Consider the following 16,702-nt stretch of genomic DNA (forward strand, 5'->3'; position numbering starts at 1 on the left):
TAGACAGTTCTCAGAGACTATTAAAGATCGGGATGCTCCACTACCAATAGACCAGCTTTCAAAGTGGGAGTCCTGGAAACAATCTCTACATGCCTTAGATGGAATCCATATACCACGCTGCTACACTTCTGCCTCCCTTGCCACAAGTCAGAGGAAAGAGCTTTACATATTCTCAGATGCATCTACTGAGGCTATAGCAGCTGTCGCTTAACTCAAGGTAAGAGATTCTTCTAATCAAGCCCACATAGGGTTTCTGCTTGGGAAAGCTAAGTTAGCACCTAAACCTGAACACACGATTCCCAGGCTTGAACTTTGTGGGACTGTGCTAGCCGTAGAAATAGCAGATTTCATACTGCGTGAGCTAGACATTCAGATACATGACGTCAGATTCTACACGGACAGCACAGTTGTTCTGGGCTACATATACAACCAGACTAAACATTTCTATGTCTATGTCAGCAACCGTGTAGAGAGAATCAGGAAGTCATCTAAACCTGAACAATGGCATTATGTTCCAGCTGAAATTAACTCTGCAGATCTTGCCACCAGGCCAGTGTCTGCAAGTGTCTTTGCAAATTCTTCTTGGTTAACAGGGCCTGAATTCCTGCTGGATCATCCAGAAGAAACCACAGCTGATATCTTCAGTCTTCTAGAACCTGACAAGGATCCAGAGATGCGTCCTGAAGTTAAAACCCTCGTCACCAGAACTGAACAAAGACTCGCCTTGGGCTGTCATCACTTTGAACGTTTCTCCAAGTGGAGAAGGCTTGTACACACCATTGCAAGGTTAGTTCATATTGCAGATTGCTTCCACACAAAGCCCGCAGATGCTCACTGTCAAGGTTGGCATGTGTGCCAAAAGCTTCTTTCTGCAAAAGACATTGCTGAAGGTGAACAGATTATAATACGAAGTGTACAACAGAGTGTCTTTGGCTCAGAAATTAAATGTCTCCGTGACAAGAGGGACATTGAAAAAACAGCCCAATTGCCAACCTGAATCCATTCATTGACAATCATGGTATGTTAAGGGTTGGTGGACGTTTAAAAAAGGCTGAGTTGAGTGAGCAAGAACAGAATCCTCTCATTATACCTGCTCGCCATCACATCACCACTTTGCTCATATGGCACTACCATGAAGGGGTTAAGCACCAAGGTAGACACTTCACAGAGGGTGCCATAAGAGCTGCAGGCCTTTGGATTATAGGAGCAAAAAGACAGATCACAGCTACACTACACAGCTGTGTTCAGTGCCGCAAACTGAGAGGGAAACACCAGCAACAGCAAATGTCAGATTTGCCAGCTGACAGGTTAAGTACTGACCCACCTTTCACTCATGTTGGTCTGGATGTCTTTGGGCCATGGATGGTAACAGCCCGCAGAACTCGAGGTGGCCAAGCAAATAGCAAACGATGGGCAGTGCTGTTCACTTGCATGAGTGTGCGTGCAGTACACATTGAAGTAATAGAATCTATGGATGCTTCAAGTTTTATCAATGCTCTAAGACGATTCCTAGCCATCAGAGGACCAGTCAAGACACTAAGATCTGACTGTGGAACTAATTTTGTTGAAGCCTGTCGAGAACTACAGCTCAACTCTAGGCCAATCCAAAACCTGTTAGCTGAAAAAGGCTGTACATGGATTTTCAATCCTCCTCATGCTTCCCACATGGGTGGCTCATGGGGGGGAATGATAGGTATCACATGTAAAATATTGGATTCTATGCTTATGGACTTTAATTCCACAAGACTTACCCACGAGATTCTAACTACATTCCTGGTAGAGGCATCTGCCATAATCAATTCAAGACCACTTGTTCCAGTGTCCAAAGACCCAGAGACCCCAACTATCCTTACTCCAGCTACTCTTCTTACCCAGAAGCTTGGGTCTGTTCCTGTTCCACCTGGAAACTTCAAAGCAGGAAACCTTTGCTATGACCAGTGGAAGCGAGTACAACACCTCGCCAACTGCTTCTGGAATCGTTGGAAGATGGAGTATCTTTCTACTCTGCAAGGACGCAGGAAATGGCAACGCCTGAACCCTAACATACAAGTTGGAGATCTTGTTCTGCTTAAGGACCAGCAAGCTGAAAGAATGGAATGGCCCATGGGACTTATTGTAAAAAGCATTCCTAGTGATGACGGTAAGGTAAGCAAGGTGGAGGTGAAGGTTTCAAGACAAGGGACTGTAAAGACCTTCATTAGACCTATCACGGAACTTATTCTGCTCTTACCCTTTGGAGAATGAACTTGTTTGCCTACGCTGCTGCTGATCCTATCTGCGACTTCAAGAAGAAAGTGTCTTTGACTTAAGTTGACATATCTTGAAGCCTTGAATTAATAGTTGTTGTTTTTGCATTATATGCATGTTCCTTATGTCTTTCAGGTCTTCAAGACATCCAGCAAATTACACTGTTGTTATTTGCAGTTGTATTACTACCATTCTGATATATATATAGTGACATTTACCAAGTGTGCTGCCCCAACAGGGCATAGAATTTATATATATTGTTTTCCTAACCATTTTCTATGGACTTTTATGTTTACTTTACATGCTGCCATCTAGTGACCCTTTGTAGTAATGCACTTGTCTCTCAAGTTTATTTTTCCCTTATGTTATGACACACTTCCTTTGAATTTAATGCTCCACCCTTCTTCCTGTGTTTGTACTTCCTGTGTCATCTATGCAGTTAACAAGCCACATGTAGCAGGGCACATGTATTCTCCATTGTAAGCTACAGACAGTATCATCTTTTGACCGCACAATACCACAACCTATTCATCTGTTTGTATCTGTAATCTGCTGTAATCTGATGTTCAGAATAAAGCATCTGTGGATGGAAATCGGTTTTGGTGAGTTCAAGCTATCTGATGAGGATTGTCCTCGGTGATTATATCTGCTCATACAGGCCAGGCATAGAGGTCTCACAAGGGATAAATCGCTTCACAACAATCGGAGTCAGAATAATATATATATATATATATATATATATATATATATATATATATATATATATATATATATATATATATATATAGCATGTCCCACCTGTAGTCAACCAGTCGGCAAGGTACTGAGGTGGCGTCATCCAGACCAGCTGTAAACCATCACTGCGCATGCGCCCGGTCCATGTACCGTGCCTACACATTAGATCGTAACAGGCAGTGACGTAATGAGGACCAGGAGGGGAAGTAACGGCCCCCAACTGGTCCTCTACGCGCCATACACTGCAAACAATTCTTGCAGGATGCGGTGCTGGGTGGCCACATAGTGCTGGGATATAGCCAGTAATTGCCAATGGAGAGTACCAATATTGGCAATTACTGGCTATATCCCAGTACTATGCGACCTCATCCTGCAAGGCCGCCCGCAAGGCACGTAACATGTAGAGCACGATATTACTTCACTGCAATATAACTGCACTCCTGGATTCACCATTATTATACAACAAATTCTATTGTTGGTAGATTCTATGTAGCTATAAGTCAGTTATATTTAGCTGTATACTTTCCTCATTGGTCTATTTTATCAGTGTGGTTTTATATATGTTCTGTCATTATTTGTAAATAAATTTAAATTTTAATAATTTTTGTTTTGTTGTGCCTAAAAAGTCCAAGCTCTCTTTATCAAATTACTTCCAACCTTTGTTGCTATGGGGTAATGGACGAGAGCACTCTATTTTTTACCTGGATTGCCTACTCAGTGAGGCCTCTTTGGCCTACTAAAGGATGCTCCGTCCACCCCATTTACTACCCAATAAGCACTCTGGATCTTTATCTCTTGCTTTGGAGCCACAGACAGCTCTATTCGAGTTAACATAACATGTCGATTTTTGTTTTGTTACGATGGTTGCACCACCATTCTAGGTTCAGTTGGACGGTTTCATCCTTATTATGGCTTGACCCCGAGCGGGGCTGGTCGGCCACCCTGGACGTCCCTGCACCTGAGGGGACGGCCCGGGATGGGTGTGGCCTAGCTTTGCCGTTAGGCCATCTTGTTCTCTTTTTATCCTGTTATTCATGCTTTTGAGAGAGTTTTATATTCAGTGTTTAAGTTATCTTCTTGTTTTATACATTACATCTAACAGCTGAGTTGATCCGATGGACCACTGCTCCCCCAATGTGTCGGCACTTGGCCAGGATCATGGTCCTGGTCAAACTCCGACCTCCCAGTGGGCCTTTGTCCCACTAATTGTCGCATCCATGCTTTACCAGCTTCTCATGCCCCGAGTTTTTCTCGGTCCTCTGCTGTTCTTTATACTGGCTCTCTCTTTTTACTCATCTTTCCAGACCTTCCTTAATTCTGTCCTCTTCTCCCCCTCTTGCAGTCTGCGGGGTTTGCAACTGGAGACATCTTTATATTTTTTACCTTTATCCCACCATGACGCTAAATTGGTTGTCTGTAAATGTCCAGGGTATGAATTCTCCCCAAAAGAGGGTAAAGGTTTCCAAGTACCTTAAAAAACAGCAGATCGACATAGCATGTTTACAGGAAATGCATTTTTCTTCCTCCTCTTGTCCCAAATACTTTAATGCTCAGTACTCTCAGGGGTTTTTTGCAAATGGCCCAACTAAACAGAGAGGAGTGCTCATAGCCTTTCGCAATTCTGTCCCGTTTAGTTGCACTAAACAGATAGCTGACCCTGGTTGTAGATACCTTCTGCTTCAGGGTGCAATTCAGGATAATGAAGTCACTATTATGACCTACTACGCCCCTAACTCCAACCCGGAACCTTTCCTGACTCATGTCTGTGCTTTGTTGACATCCCACCAAAAAGGTACTCTCCTTTTGGCAGAAGACTGCAATGTGACCTTGAACCCTATCCTGGATAAATATCCCTCAGAAACAATAGTCGCATCGCCGGATGCAAAAAAGTTTTCTTATTTCTTGTAGTCTCATGATCTGGTGGACCTCTGGAGGGAATTTCATGCACTAGGTAGGGATTACACCCATTACTCTCATCCCCATTATTCTCACTCCTGAATCGACCATATGTTTATGTTACGTAAACATCTTCCTCTGGTATGCTCCACATCCATTCTTGCTGCCCCTTGGTCAGACCACGATCCTGTTCTAGTTGTTTGCCATTCCCTATTATGCAAACCCCAATTTTCCTCTTGGGTTATGAATGACTCCCTTTTGTTACATAGTTACATAGTAGGTGAGGTTAAAAAAAGACACAAGTCCATCAAGTCCAACCTATGTTTATGATAATATGTCAGTATTACATTGAATATCCCTGTATGTTGCAGTCATTCAGGTGCTTATCTAATAGTTTTTTGAAACTATCGATGCTCCCCCGCTGAGACCACCGCCTGTGGAAGGGAATTCCGCATCTTTGCCGATCTTACAGTAAAGAACCCTCTACGTAGTTTAAGGTTAAACTTCTTTTCTTCTAATTTTAATGAGTGGCCACGTGTCTTGTTAAACTCCCTTCTGCGAAAAAGTTTTATCCCTATTGTGGGGTCACCAGTACGGTATTTATAAATTGAAATCATATCCCCCCTCAAGTGTCTATTCTCCGGAGAGAATAAGTTCAGTGCTCACAACCTTTCCTCATAACTAATATCCTCCAGACCCTTTATTAGCTTAGTTGCCCTTCTTTGTACTCGCTCCATTTCCAGTACATCCTTCCTGAGGACTGGTGCCCAGAACCGGACAGCATACTCCAGGTGCGGCCGGACCAGAGTCTTGTAGAGCGGGAGAAGTATCATTTTATCTCTGGAGTTGATCCCCTTTTTAATGCATGCCAATATTCTGTTTGCTTTGTTAGCAGCAGCTTGGCATTGCATGCCATTGCTGAGCCTATCATCTATTAGGACCCCCAGGTCCTTTTCCATCCTAGATTCCCCAAGAGGTTCTCCCCCCAGTGTATAGATTGCATTCATATTTTTGCCACCCAAATGCATTATTTTACATTTTTCTACATGGAACCTCATTTGCCATGTAGTCGCTCACCCCATTAATTTGTTCGGACCTTTTGCATGGTTTCCACATCTTGCGGAGAAGTTATTGCCCTGCTTAGCTTAGTATCGTCCGCAAATACAGAGATTGAACTGTTTACCCCATCCTCCAGGTCGTTTAAAGCTATGTCGGTTAATCTCTCACTCCCTGAATTGACTGCCCTGCGAAGTGCTTTCCCCTTCCAATGGCTCTCTTCTTTGTCCTATTTGGGCATCCAGCTCACCCCCGGTTATGATGGATTATACCAGGCCAATTTTCCACCTCTTTTCAAGAAATGAACCGACATGCTTTCCTCTTGGTCCCACTTCCCGTTGTCCTAGTTTGGTAGGATTGCGGTGGTCCGTATGTTCTATCTTTCGAAACTGTTATACTTTTTTCGGTTCGGGGATCCGTTCATCCCCGCATCAACAAAAAAGTCTTATATGCCCGCAGGATCAATGGTGGCTTTTCTGTCCCTAATATATAAGCTTACTATACGGCAGCTAACATAGCCCCATTATCCAATCTACATGAAACACACCAACTACCGCTTTGGGCCACCATTGACCTTGAGGATTCTTGCCCTATTTCAATTTCCTCCTTACCCTGGCTTCCTCCTATCCATCGCCCGAGCATGCTGGGCCCTTGTATAACACATTCTCTTCGTCTCTGGGACTCACTAAAATTTTCCGCGGGTTTTATTTCTCCTCACCTACCTTTACTTTGCCTCGCTCATTGCCTGCTATTCCCCTCTAGCTGTGAAAAACCTAAAAAGTTCTCTTAGTGGACAGATAATGGGTTTGTTGATGTCTATTCTCTGTTCACCCCCATGAGAATTATGACTTTTAAGACTCTCAGGTCTTCTTATGATATTCCTCTTTGTGAATATTACAGTTATCTACAACTTAGATACTTTCTCCAACAATTAATAAAATCCCGACCGACTCCATATACATTAACCCCCTTTGAAATCCCCTGTAGGGCCCGACCCCACTCTCCGGGCTTAATATTGTTGGTTTATTCATGAATTATCACCTCTAGGAGACCCCCAGTGCGACCCTACCATCTGCAATGGGAAACAGACTTAGGAAAAAGGTTGGATCCGGAGGACTGGCAGATCATGATGATTGCTCTCTCTAAGGGTTCTAAGAATGTTCTCATACTGAAGAATGCTTATAAAGTGCTGTATCAATGGTACTACGCGCCAGCCAGGCTGGCAAGTTTTATTCTATTCTACTCCCCTTTTTGTTTCCGGGGGTGTTCCCAGAAGGGTACCATGGCACACATTTGGTGGACTTGTCCCAAAGCATGCAGACTATGGATCACAGTATATGCCCTTCTCTGTAATATATTTCACACTAACATCAAACGAGACCCCTATGAGGCCCTTCTCTATAAACCGATAGTTGAACTGCTCTGTCCAGAATGCCAGCTGGCTTTGCATCTGTTTACTGCAGCTAAACTAACTATTGCAAGGGCCTGGAAGACTCCTATACTCAGCTTTGAAGCGGTTAAGAATCGTATGAACGATATCCTGGTTAATGAGAAGTTGACCGCATTAGTCATGGATACACACGACAAATTTCTCAAGGTCTGGCAACCTTGGATTACATATACCCAACACTCTAGATTTAATACCCAACTTCTTTTGATTTGACAACTCTCTTGTGCTCACCCTCCAGGACTCCTCTCTTTTCTTCTCCTCCTTTCTTTTCTGGCTTTTCTTCTCTCTTCTAGTCTAATCTTTGGTTTTCTTTTCCTTTAGTATGTATCTTCATCTTTAACCACTTGACCACTGGGCACTTAAACCCCCTTCCTAACCAGACCAATTTTCAGCTTTCGGTGCTCTCACATTTTGAATGACAAATACTCAGTCATGTAACACTGTACCTATATGAAATTGTTGTCCTTTTTTTCACACAAATAGAGCTTTCTTTTGTTGGTATTTAATCACCGCTGGGTTTTTTATTTTTTGTGCTATAAATCAAAAAAGACTGAAAATTCGATAAAAAAAAAAAATCTTTGTTTCTGTTAAAATTTATTGCAGAGTATTGGCCGAGTATTGGCGAGTATTGGTAGAGTATTGGCAAGTATTGGCAGAGTATTGGCAAGTATTGGCAGAGTATTGGCGAGTTTTGCAGAGTTTTGCAGAGTATTGCAGCGTTGCAGAGTATTGCACAGTGTAGCAGAGTATTGCACAATGTTGCAGAGTATTGCACAGTGTTGCAGAGTATTGACACTGAGCAGTGCTGTGGGCACTAAACATCCAGCCCACAGTGCTGCTGCAATCTCTCCCCCTCTCCCCTCGCACTGTACCCATCGGTACACAGAGGGGAGGGAGGAACTGGCGTCATGATGTGACGCCGGTTTGTTTACAAGTGATCGCTCCGTCATTTGACGGAATGATCACGTGGTAAATGGCCGCGATCAGCGGCTATTTACCGTGATCCGTGATGCGCCGGGTCCTCGGGACCCGGCGGTCATGGATGTTCCCGGGTGCGCGCCCGGAGCAACATTCTGGAATGACGTCCCACAGACGTGCACCCAGAATAAGCCGTCCACGCTGTAGACGTCTTTCGGCTATGGCCTGGTCGGCAAGTGGTTAAAGCCCTTCATGCTGTAGGGCAAGGTTTGAGTGTGGATGGTTAAAGTCATCATATCCCCCTAATAGTTGGGGGTGTATTTCCCTATGCGGATGTTTCACTTTAATGAGCTATGTTCTGGGATTCTACATCAAGAGCCCCGGATTGTCCTGTTTCTAGCTCACCGTACGATACAATCAGGACACTTGAGCTCTCTTAATCTGTGACTTTTGGACTCTTGTTATGATTTTACATGGAATTCGATTATGCTGTAACCATCTTGATTTATCCTTGTATTGGGATTTTTTTCTTTTTCTCCGCTTTTGCAATATACAATGTAACCGTCTCATTGTTTATTAACCTTGCCTGTTCGAATTTCTTTGCTAATAAAACCTTTTGTAAAAAAAAAAAAAAAAAAGAGAGACTGGTACACTGCTGATGGCGGCTGTGTGACGGGTACACTGCTGATGGGCGGCACTAATGGCGGATCTGTGACAGGTACACTGATTAGGCTGCACTGGTGGCTGCTGTGACAGGTACACTTTATTCTTGGACAATCAGGTGTTGTGTACAGTGTATAAAGGATTAAATCGGGTAATTCACTTTTCCCGGGCTCTTTTTCTCACACAGAATCTGGGTGTGAGGAGAAGCCTGTAACAGTGAATTACCAGTCTTTGTTTACATCAGTGATCTGCTGTTGCATAGCGATCATGTGGTAAAAAGCCGATGTCATTGGTTCTTACTTTGTAAAAAAAAAAAAAAAGAGCCATTGGCTCTTTACCCTGATTGGTGATGCGCTGTGTCTGAGGGACACAGCTCACAACCCGTAAACCGCACACATTCACGTGAAGTCGGTTCTCTGAGGGGAGAAGAGACAGATCGTTAAAGTATGACAGCGATCTGTCATCTCCCCTAGACAGTTCCATCCCCCCTTCCGTTAGAACACACATAGGGAACACAGTTAACCCCTTGATCGCCCCCTAGTGTTAACCCCTTCCCTGCCAGTGACATTTTTACAGTAATCAGAGCATTTTATTAGCACTGATCGCTGTATAAATGCCAATGGTCCCAAAAATGTGTTAAGTGTCTGATGTGTCCATCATAATGTCGCAGTCCCGATAAAAATCGCAGATCGCTGCCATTACTAGTAAAAAAATAATAATAATAAAGATGCTATAAATATATCCCCTATTTTGTAGACGCTATAACTATTGCGCAAACCAATCAATATACGCTTATTGCGATTTTTGTTACCGAAACTATGTAGAATACATATCGGCCTAAACTGAGGAAAAAATTTGCTTTTTTTTTTTTAAAAAAAGGGGATATTTATTATGGCAAAAAGTACAAAATATTGTTTTTTTTTTCAAAATTGTTGCTCTTTTTTTGTTTATAGCGCAAAAAATAAAAACGTCAGAGATGATCAAATACCACCAAAAGAAAGCTCTTGTTTGTGGGAAAAAAAGGACACCAATTTTGTTTGGGTACAACGTTACACGACCGTGCAATTTGCAGTTACAGTGCCGAATCGCAAAAAATGCTCTGGTCATTCAGCAGCCAAATCTTCCGGAGCTGAAGCGGTTAAACACCTCTTTAGGAAATGATCCCTCTGATTCGCTGTGGAAAGCCTTAACACAACTTATCACCCACTTTTCACAGTTCACGTACACCTTAATATGTTCAGAAAATAATCACTTTAATGTGCCTAGCAGCTCCCCTTTATTATATCCACTGAAGTTCCATTATTTCTTCTCCGCAGTTTCATAGTTTACAATGAGCTCCCAACTCTTTGTCTGCACATAACACCGTCCTATGGGGTTGTGTGTACGGACTGTGCGTACGAACTGTGTGTACGGGATGAGCTCATTGCTGATAACATTCAGCCGCTGAAGAGAAAACAAGAGCACAGGCCGGTGTCCAGGCCGCCTCTACACGCCCCTCAGATCCTGAAGAAACACGATCTCTGTGGTAACAGTTCAGCCAACCGGCGGCCGCAGCCGGACGCGGGGCGTGTCCTCCCCCCCCCCTCTGTTGTAAGCGCTGATGCGAAGCCTGAAACATGCGCCCTCTTCCCTGACAATCCCGGAGAAGGTGTAAGAGCGGGCCTTGGGCGCGTCGGCGCTCCGCCCACCCGCCTGTGCCCGCCCCTTGACACTCCTCCGCCCGGCTCCCCTCTGGATAAGCGTAGTGTGTAGTGTCACATCAGACAGATTGGGACAAAAGCTGTCGAGATGTCGTCGTCTTCTTCATCCTCATCCGAGCAATACGAAGAAGGCGAGTATGAGAGCAAAGCCAAGAGGCTGAAGAGCGGCCAGGAGGACGGCGAGATAGACTGTACATCAGAGGAACAGGAGGGGGAGATGGCCACAGTACCTGGAGAGTCGGCCAGATATGGGGTAATGCTGTACACTGATCTAATGCGCACACATCCTCCTCTGGGGCTCAAATCCCACACAGTCCCCATAAACTGACTGGGGGACCACAAAACATCTATGATCGATAATGGAGTGTGATCAGATCTATTGGTAGTGCTCTGATCAATACATGATTTGACCAATGATTTGATCTGATCATTACATGGATGGCCACCAACGATTTGATCTGATCACTACATGTATGGCCACCAACGATTTGATCTGATCACTACATGTATGGCCACCAACGATTTGATCTGATCACTACATGTATGGCCACCAACGATTTGATCTGATCATTAAATGTATGGCCACCAACGATTTGATCAGATCACTACATGTATGGCCACCAACGATTTGATCTGATCACTACATGTATGGCCACCAACGATTTGATCTGATCAAATCATTGGTGGCCATAGACACTTTGATAAATTATTGAGTTGCCCTCCGAATGATCTCTTTCAATAATTGATCTGCAACCTATTCGATCAGTATGCCACACAAGGGAATGGATATTGATATATAGCTAAAATACAGTCAGAATGTGTAATTATAAATTATCGATCACATCTCTGTTCCCACCATGTAATCTCATATTCTGATTGATCCAAATACGATAGTATTCATGAATGAAGTATCTGATTCCTGCTGATCAATGTAGACAGCTGATATTATTGCACCCTGGGTGATCAACCTAGTTTGAGTGAAAATCAATCCAGAAGGGAAGTTTCGGCTATTTTGATCGACTCGCACATTGATTAAATAAAATAGAAGCATCTATGGCCACCGTATAAATTGTGAAAGACGCATGCAGGGGGAATTCAGTAATGCTGCTGCACCGCTTTTCTGGTGTTCATCCCTCTTGTTGTATTGCTCCAAATTTGTGAATCATTTGAGATTTACGTTTTGGTACAAACAGCAACTTGTGCGCCAAATTCATTTAGTTCTAAAATGCTCCATGTCTACATTGTGGTGGAATGCCTGGACCAAATTCAAAATAAAATGCCAACGCTTGTAATCTTACGGAAGAGGAGTAAACAAGACTAACTCTTTTGGTATACAGAGACGGGTTTCTGGCCAAAATGTCGCACTTCTAAAAGTAGCACAACGTGCACCAAATTCAAGCATGGGTTCTAGACTGGTACATCAATTTGGCACACGCCGTGTTACTTTTAGAACACACACGAGACACTTTTGCAGGATCTGCCTGCGCCAGTCTTTATGATTTCCAGGGACTGTGTCATCAGTTGATTTTTGAGCAAAACCAATCGATTTAAACTGATTCTGGTCTGGACGGAAAATGATGGGAAAGCAGATCATTTGATATGATCAATTAGTGTATGACATATTGAACTACTCTTTAGATTTTCTGATCATATTTCCAATCGGACAGCAAATCTATCAATAACACAATTGTATATTATTTTGTTCTGTGTATGACCACCATAACATTATTATTCTTATTATTATTATTGTTATTTAGAATTTTTATATAGCCCCAACAGTTTATGCAGTGCTTTACAACATGGGGGCAGACAGTACAGTTACAATACAGTTCAATACAGGAGGAATCAGAGGGCCCAGATTACATGTCTTTGTGTGTCTGTGGAAGGGCAGATCTAAGGCCACTTGTACAAAAAAAAAAAAAAAAATTAAAAAATGCCCCATTTGTAGTTACACCCTTCTCTTTTTCTTTTTTTTTTTTTTTAACCCAGGTGCATTACATAGAGCTGTGTAAAGATCTGTAATGCAGAGATGCATTGACAGGTGTCAAAGAAAACTAATTGGAAAATGTTACGTTTTCAGTGCAGTTCTATACTTGAGTGTATCCATATAAATTGATACACTGGCTACATGAATGAGAACGTTACACGTATATACCAGAGGTCTTTATGGAACATAATTTGTGCCTTTTATTTGGGATCTTTCTGCCAGCAAGATCCAGAGTCTAAACTTCAGTAAATGATTACGTGCGTGTGTAAGGGCCGGTGTCTTGTCGAATACAGTCCCCTATCCAGAAGTGTCCGCCCTGTACTGCGCAGGCGCAGTACGGAGGACAAACGAGACGCCGAAAGTCTCCGAAGTTCAACAGCTGATCGTCAGCTGTACACGGCGCCTGCGCATTTATTCTTACCCTATGTCCAGGATCATTCCCTACTATCCAAGTGGACATAGAGTTAGAATAAATAGTTGCCGAGCGCAGCGAGCGAAGCGAGCCCGCGAGGGGCCCTCTTACACAGCCATCGGTAACAGGTGCCCGAGCGCCGTGTACAGCTGATGGTCAGCTGATCAACTTCGGACATTTTCGGCATCTCCTGCTGCTCCGTACTGCGCAGGCGCTGCGCCTGCGCAGTATGGGGCGGACACTATCTAATAGGAGGACACTATATGTCAGAACACCGGTTCACACCAGAAATTGTACAGGAACGTGCCCGCTTTCCTGAGCAATTTCTGTGCAATTTGATTGCAGTGCGTTTTTTATTTTGTATTTATTATACAGTATTTATATAGCGCCAACAGTTTACGCAGTGCTTTACAACTTGAGGGTAGACAGTACAAATACAATACACTTTAGTACAGTAGGAATCAGAGGGCCCTGCTCTTTAGAGCTTACAATCCAAGAGGGAAGGTCAAGAGGTAATAACTGTGGGGGATATGCTGATGGAGAAAATAAATGTACAGTTGTTAGGTGTGGAGCACATAGGCTTCTCTGAAGAGATGAGTTTCCAGGGATCGTCTGAAAGTGGACAAATTAGGAGAAAGTTGGACAGATTGGGGTAGAGCATTCCAGAGGATTGGAGAGGCTTTGGAGAAGTCCTCTAGGCGAGCATGGGATGAGGTGACAAGGGGGCTCGAGAGCAGGAGGTCTTGGGAGGAGTGAAGAGAATGATTTAGGATGGTATTTTAAGGTTAGTGATGTAGCTGGGGGCCAAGTTGTGGATGGCTTTGTAAGTTATTGTTAGTACCTTGAATTTAATTTGTTGGTTGAGTGGCAGCCAACTGATTGGTAGAGAGGTAGCAGACGCTGAGCGGTTTGTTGGGTGGATGAGCCTGGCAGCAGCGTTCATGATGGACTGAAGAGCCTATTTAGAGGTAAGCCAGTGAGAAGGGAATTGCAGTAGTCAAGGGGAGAGATGACCAGGGAGTGGATTAGAAGCTTTGTGGTGACATTGGTTAGGAAGGGGCATATCTAGAAGATGTTGGGGCAAATTTTGGATAGTGATTGGATGTGGGGCCGAAAGGTTAGTTCGGAGTCCAGGATTTTTGTTTTCAGCCCTTTCGTTTGAATGGGCTGAAATCGCACCAAAAGTAGTGCATGCACTACCTCTTAAAAATGCATTGCACCTGGATCACATAACTGTACTGTACAATCTGGTGTAGGCAAAAGCAGTGTGTTTGCTATCTGCATTTGGGGTGTAGTTAACTTTACACTGACACCCGCTGCAGATTGCAGACACAGCGTGCTTTGAACACGATGCAGGAAAGGTGCACGGAATGCACCACAGTGTGAATCGGCTCTAAGTTCCTTTTATGACTATGATTGGACTGTCTGTATATAGGTAGTGTACAAAGCAAAATTTCCCAGCTTGGATGACTGACATGGCACTGATGGGCACTGGTCTGGTGCAGTCATTTTTTGGGATTCCTGTTATCAGAACTGTCAGTTTATTCAGGTTATTTTACAATTTATTTGCCCATACTGTGTATTAAAACTTCTCGAATGGATGTGCATTTTATATGCTTGTTTCGTTTTCGTGTCATCCGTTGTCACTGGGAGGGTCAAAATACTAGGGCCTTTTTTCCAGGGCAGAAATGTTGTATGTGTTTGCCAGGTGAAGGGATTTCCTAAGGGCATGATGGGCCGAGAAAAATAATGCAGGCTGTTCAAAGAATCAGCTGAATGCACACCAGCTATTTCCAAATGCCATCTTTATTTGTTCATAAAAGCAATAGGGAAAATGAACAAAGACCTCTGTTTTCTGCTATTAAAAAAAAAAAAAAAAAATGCATGGTGGGGGAACATGTATAAAAAAAGATGAATAGCACAATTGGCTGCAAATCAGACCACCTCTCACATCACAGGCAATACAGCAGTTTTTTTGTTTATTTGCAACCCCTGTGTCTGCAATCCTGGGCAGCCAACTGAGGCCTGTGATGGAATTACCACCAGAGATGATAGAATTTCACTCCAAACTGACACAATTACAGAGTAGTCAGGGACAGATTTTATTGTTGCGTTACAGGCTGAGTGTGCAGTTTAAAAATCAAGTTGCCATGTTATAATGAATATATCTTAGAATATGTCTTATTGCTCCTGTTTAGCTTTGCCTTGCTGCGTGATAGAATTGATACTTGTCCCTAGAGCTGCACGATTCTGGCCAAAATGAGAATCACAATTTTTTTGCTTAGAATAAAAAAATCACAATTCTCTCACGATTTCTCACAACATAAAATCTTTCACATTATACAAAATTGTATACAATTGCATTTGAAAGACCGCTGCGCAAATACAGTGTGACATAAAATATTGCAACAACCACCATTTTATTTTCTAGGGTCTCTACTAAAAAAATTTATATATAATGTTTGGGGGTTCATTTTCAAGCAAAAAAAAAAGATTTTAACTTGAAACCAACAAATGTCAGAAAAAGGTTTAGCCCCGGTTCACACAGGGGCGACTTGTCAGGCGACTTAGTCCCGTTCTGTACTACGGAACCGTTCTAATAGGAGCGCTCCAAATTAGAAAAAGGTTCCTGTACTACTTTTGGGGCGACTTGCATTGACTTCTATACAGAAGTCGATTTGCAAGTCGCCGCTAAAGTCGTGTGCAGGTCGCCTCTGTGAGTCGGCCTGCAAGTCGTGTTGCCCCTGTGTGAACCGGCAGTTAGGGTCCTTTCACACTGGGGCGGTTTGCAGGCGCTATTGCGCTAATAATAGCGCCTGCAAACCGACCCGAAAGTGCCGCTGCTTTCATTCCAGTGTGAAAGCCCCGAGGGCTTTCACACTGGAGCGATGCGCTGGCAGGACGGTAAAAAAAGTCCTGCCAGTAGCATCTTCGGAGCGGAGTGTATACCGCTCCTTCACCGCTCCTGCCCATTGAAATCAATGGGACGGCGCAGCTATACCGACGGCAAAGCGCCTCCTGCAGAGGCGCTTTGCGGTGGTTTTAACCCTTTCTCGGCCACTAGCAGGGGGGTAAAACCGCCCCGCTAGTGGCCGCTTACCGACGGTAAAGCACCGCTTACAATAGCGGCGCTTTACCGCCAACGCCCCCACCCCAGTGTGAAAGGACCCTCTCTGCCGGTTCACACAGGGGCAACTTGTCAGGCGACCTAGCCGCCTGACAAGTCGCCTCCCGTTCTGTACTACAGAACCATTCTAATAGGATCGACGCAAGTCGCTCCGACTTAGAAAAAGGTTCCTGTACTACTTTGGGGGTGACTTGAGGCGACTTGCATAGACATCTATACAGAAGTCGCCGTGGAAGTCGTGTGCAGGTCGCCTCGGTGAGGCGACCTGCAAGTCTTGCCACCCCTGTGTGAACCGGGGCTTAGTGTTTAAGTGGTTAAACTTGACAGATTGTTAAAATGTTATTACTTAAGTTAAACTGCTAAAGAATGTTGTGAGTCGTTTTTTTTTCTTCCTTTCTTTTGAGGGCTGTGGTTTCAGAAGAGCAGAGAGAATTCTTTGCGTAGCAAGAATCGTGAAACAATTTTATCAGGATCGCAATGGGGAAAAAAACGCGATAACGATTCTTGATGA

General features: G+C 43.7%; 1 protein-coding gene across 1 annotated transcript in view; it reads left to right on the plus strand.

Annotated features, from left to right (window-relative positions):
- The first annotated feature begins 10,543 nt into the window (after positions 1–10,543).
- Positions 10,544–16,702, plus strand: part of HNRNPLL (heterogeneous nuclear ribonucleoprotein L like) — a 129,320-nt gene continuing 123,161 nt past the window's right edge. Inside the window, exon 1 of the mRNA XM_073627687.1 lies at positions 10,544–10,918. Within this exon, the coding sequence (XP_073483788.1) occupies positions 10,754–10,918 (165 nt within the window). The 5' untranslated portion in view covers positions 10,544–10,753. The remainder of the gene's footprint in view (positions 10,919–16,702) is intronic.

The sequence above is a fragment of the Aquarana catesbeiana genome, linkage group LG04 (assembly GCF_042186555.1).
Source record: "Aquarana catesbeiana isolate 2022-GZ linkage group LG04, ASM4218655v1, whole genome shotgun sequence".
NCBI lineage: Eukaryota > Metazoa > Chordata > Amphibia > Anura > Ranidae > Aquarana > Aquarana catesbeiana.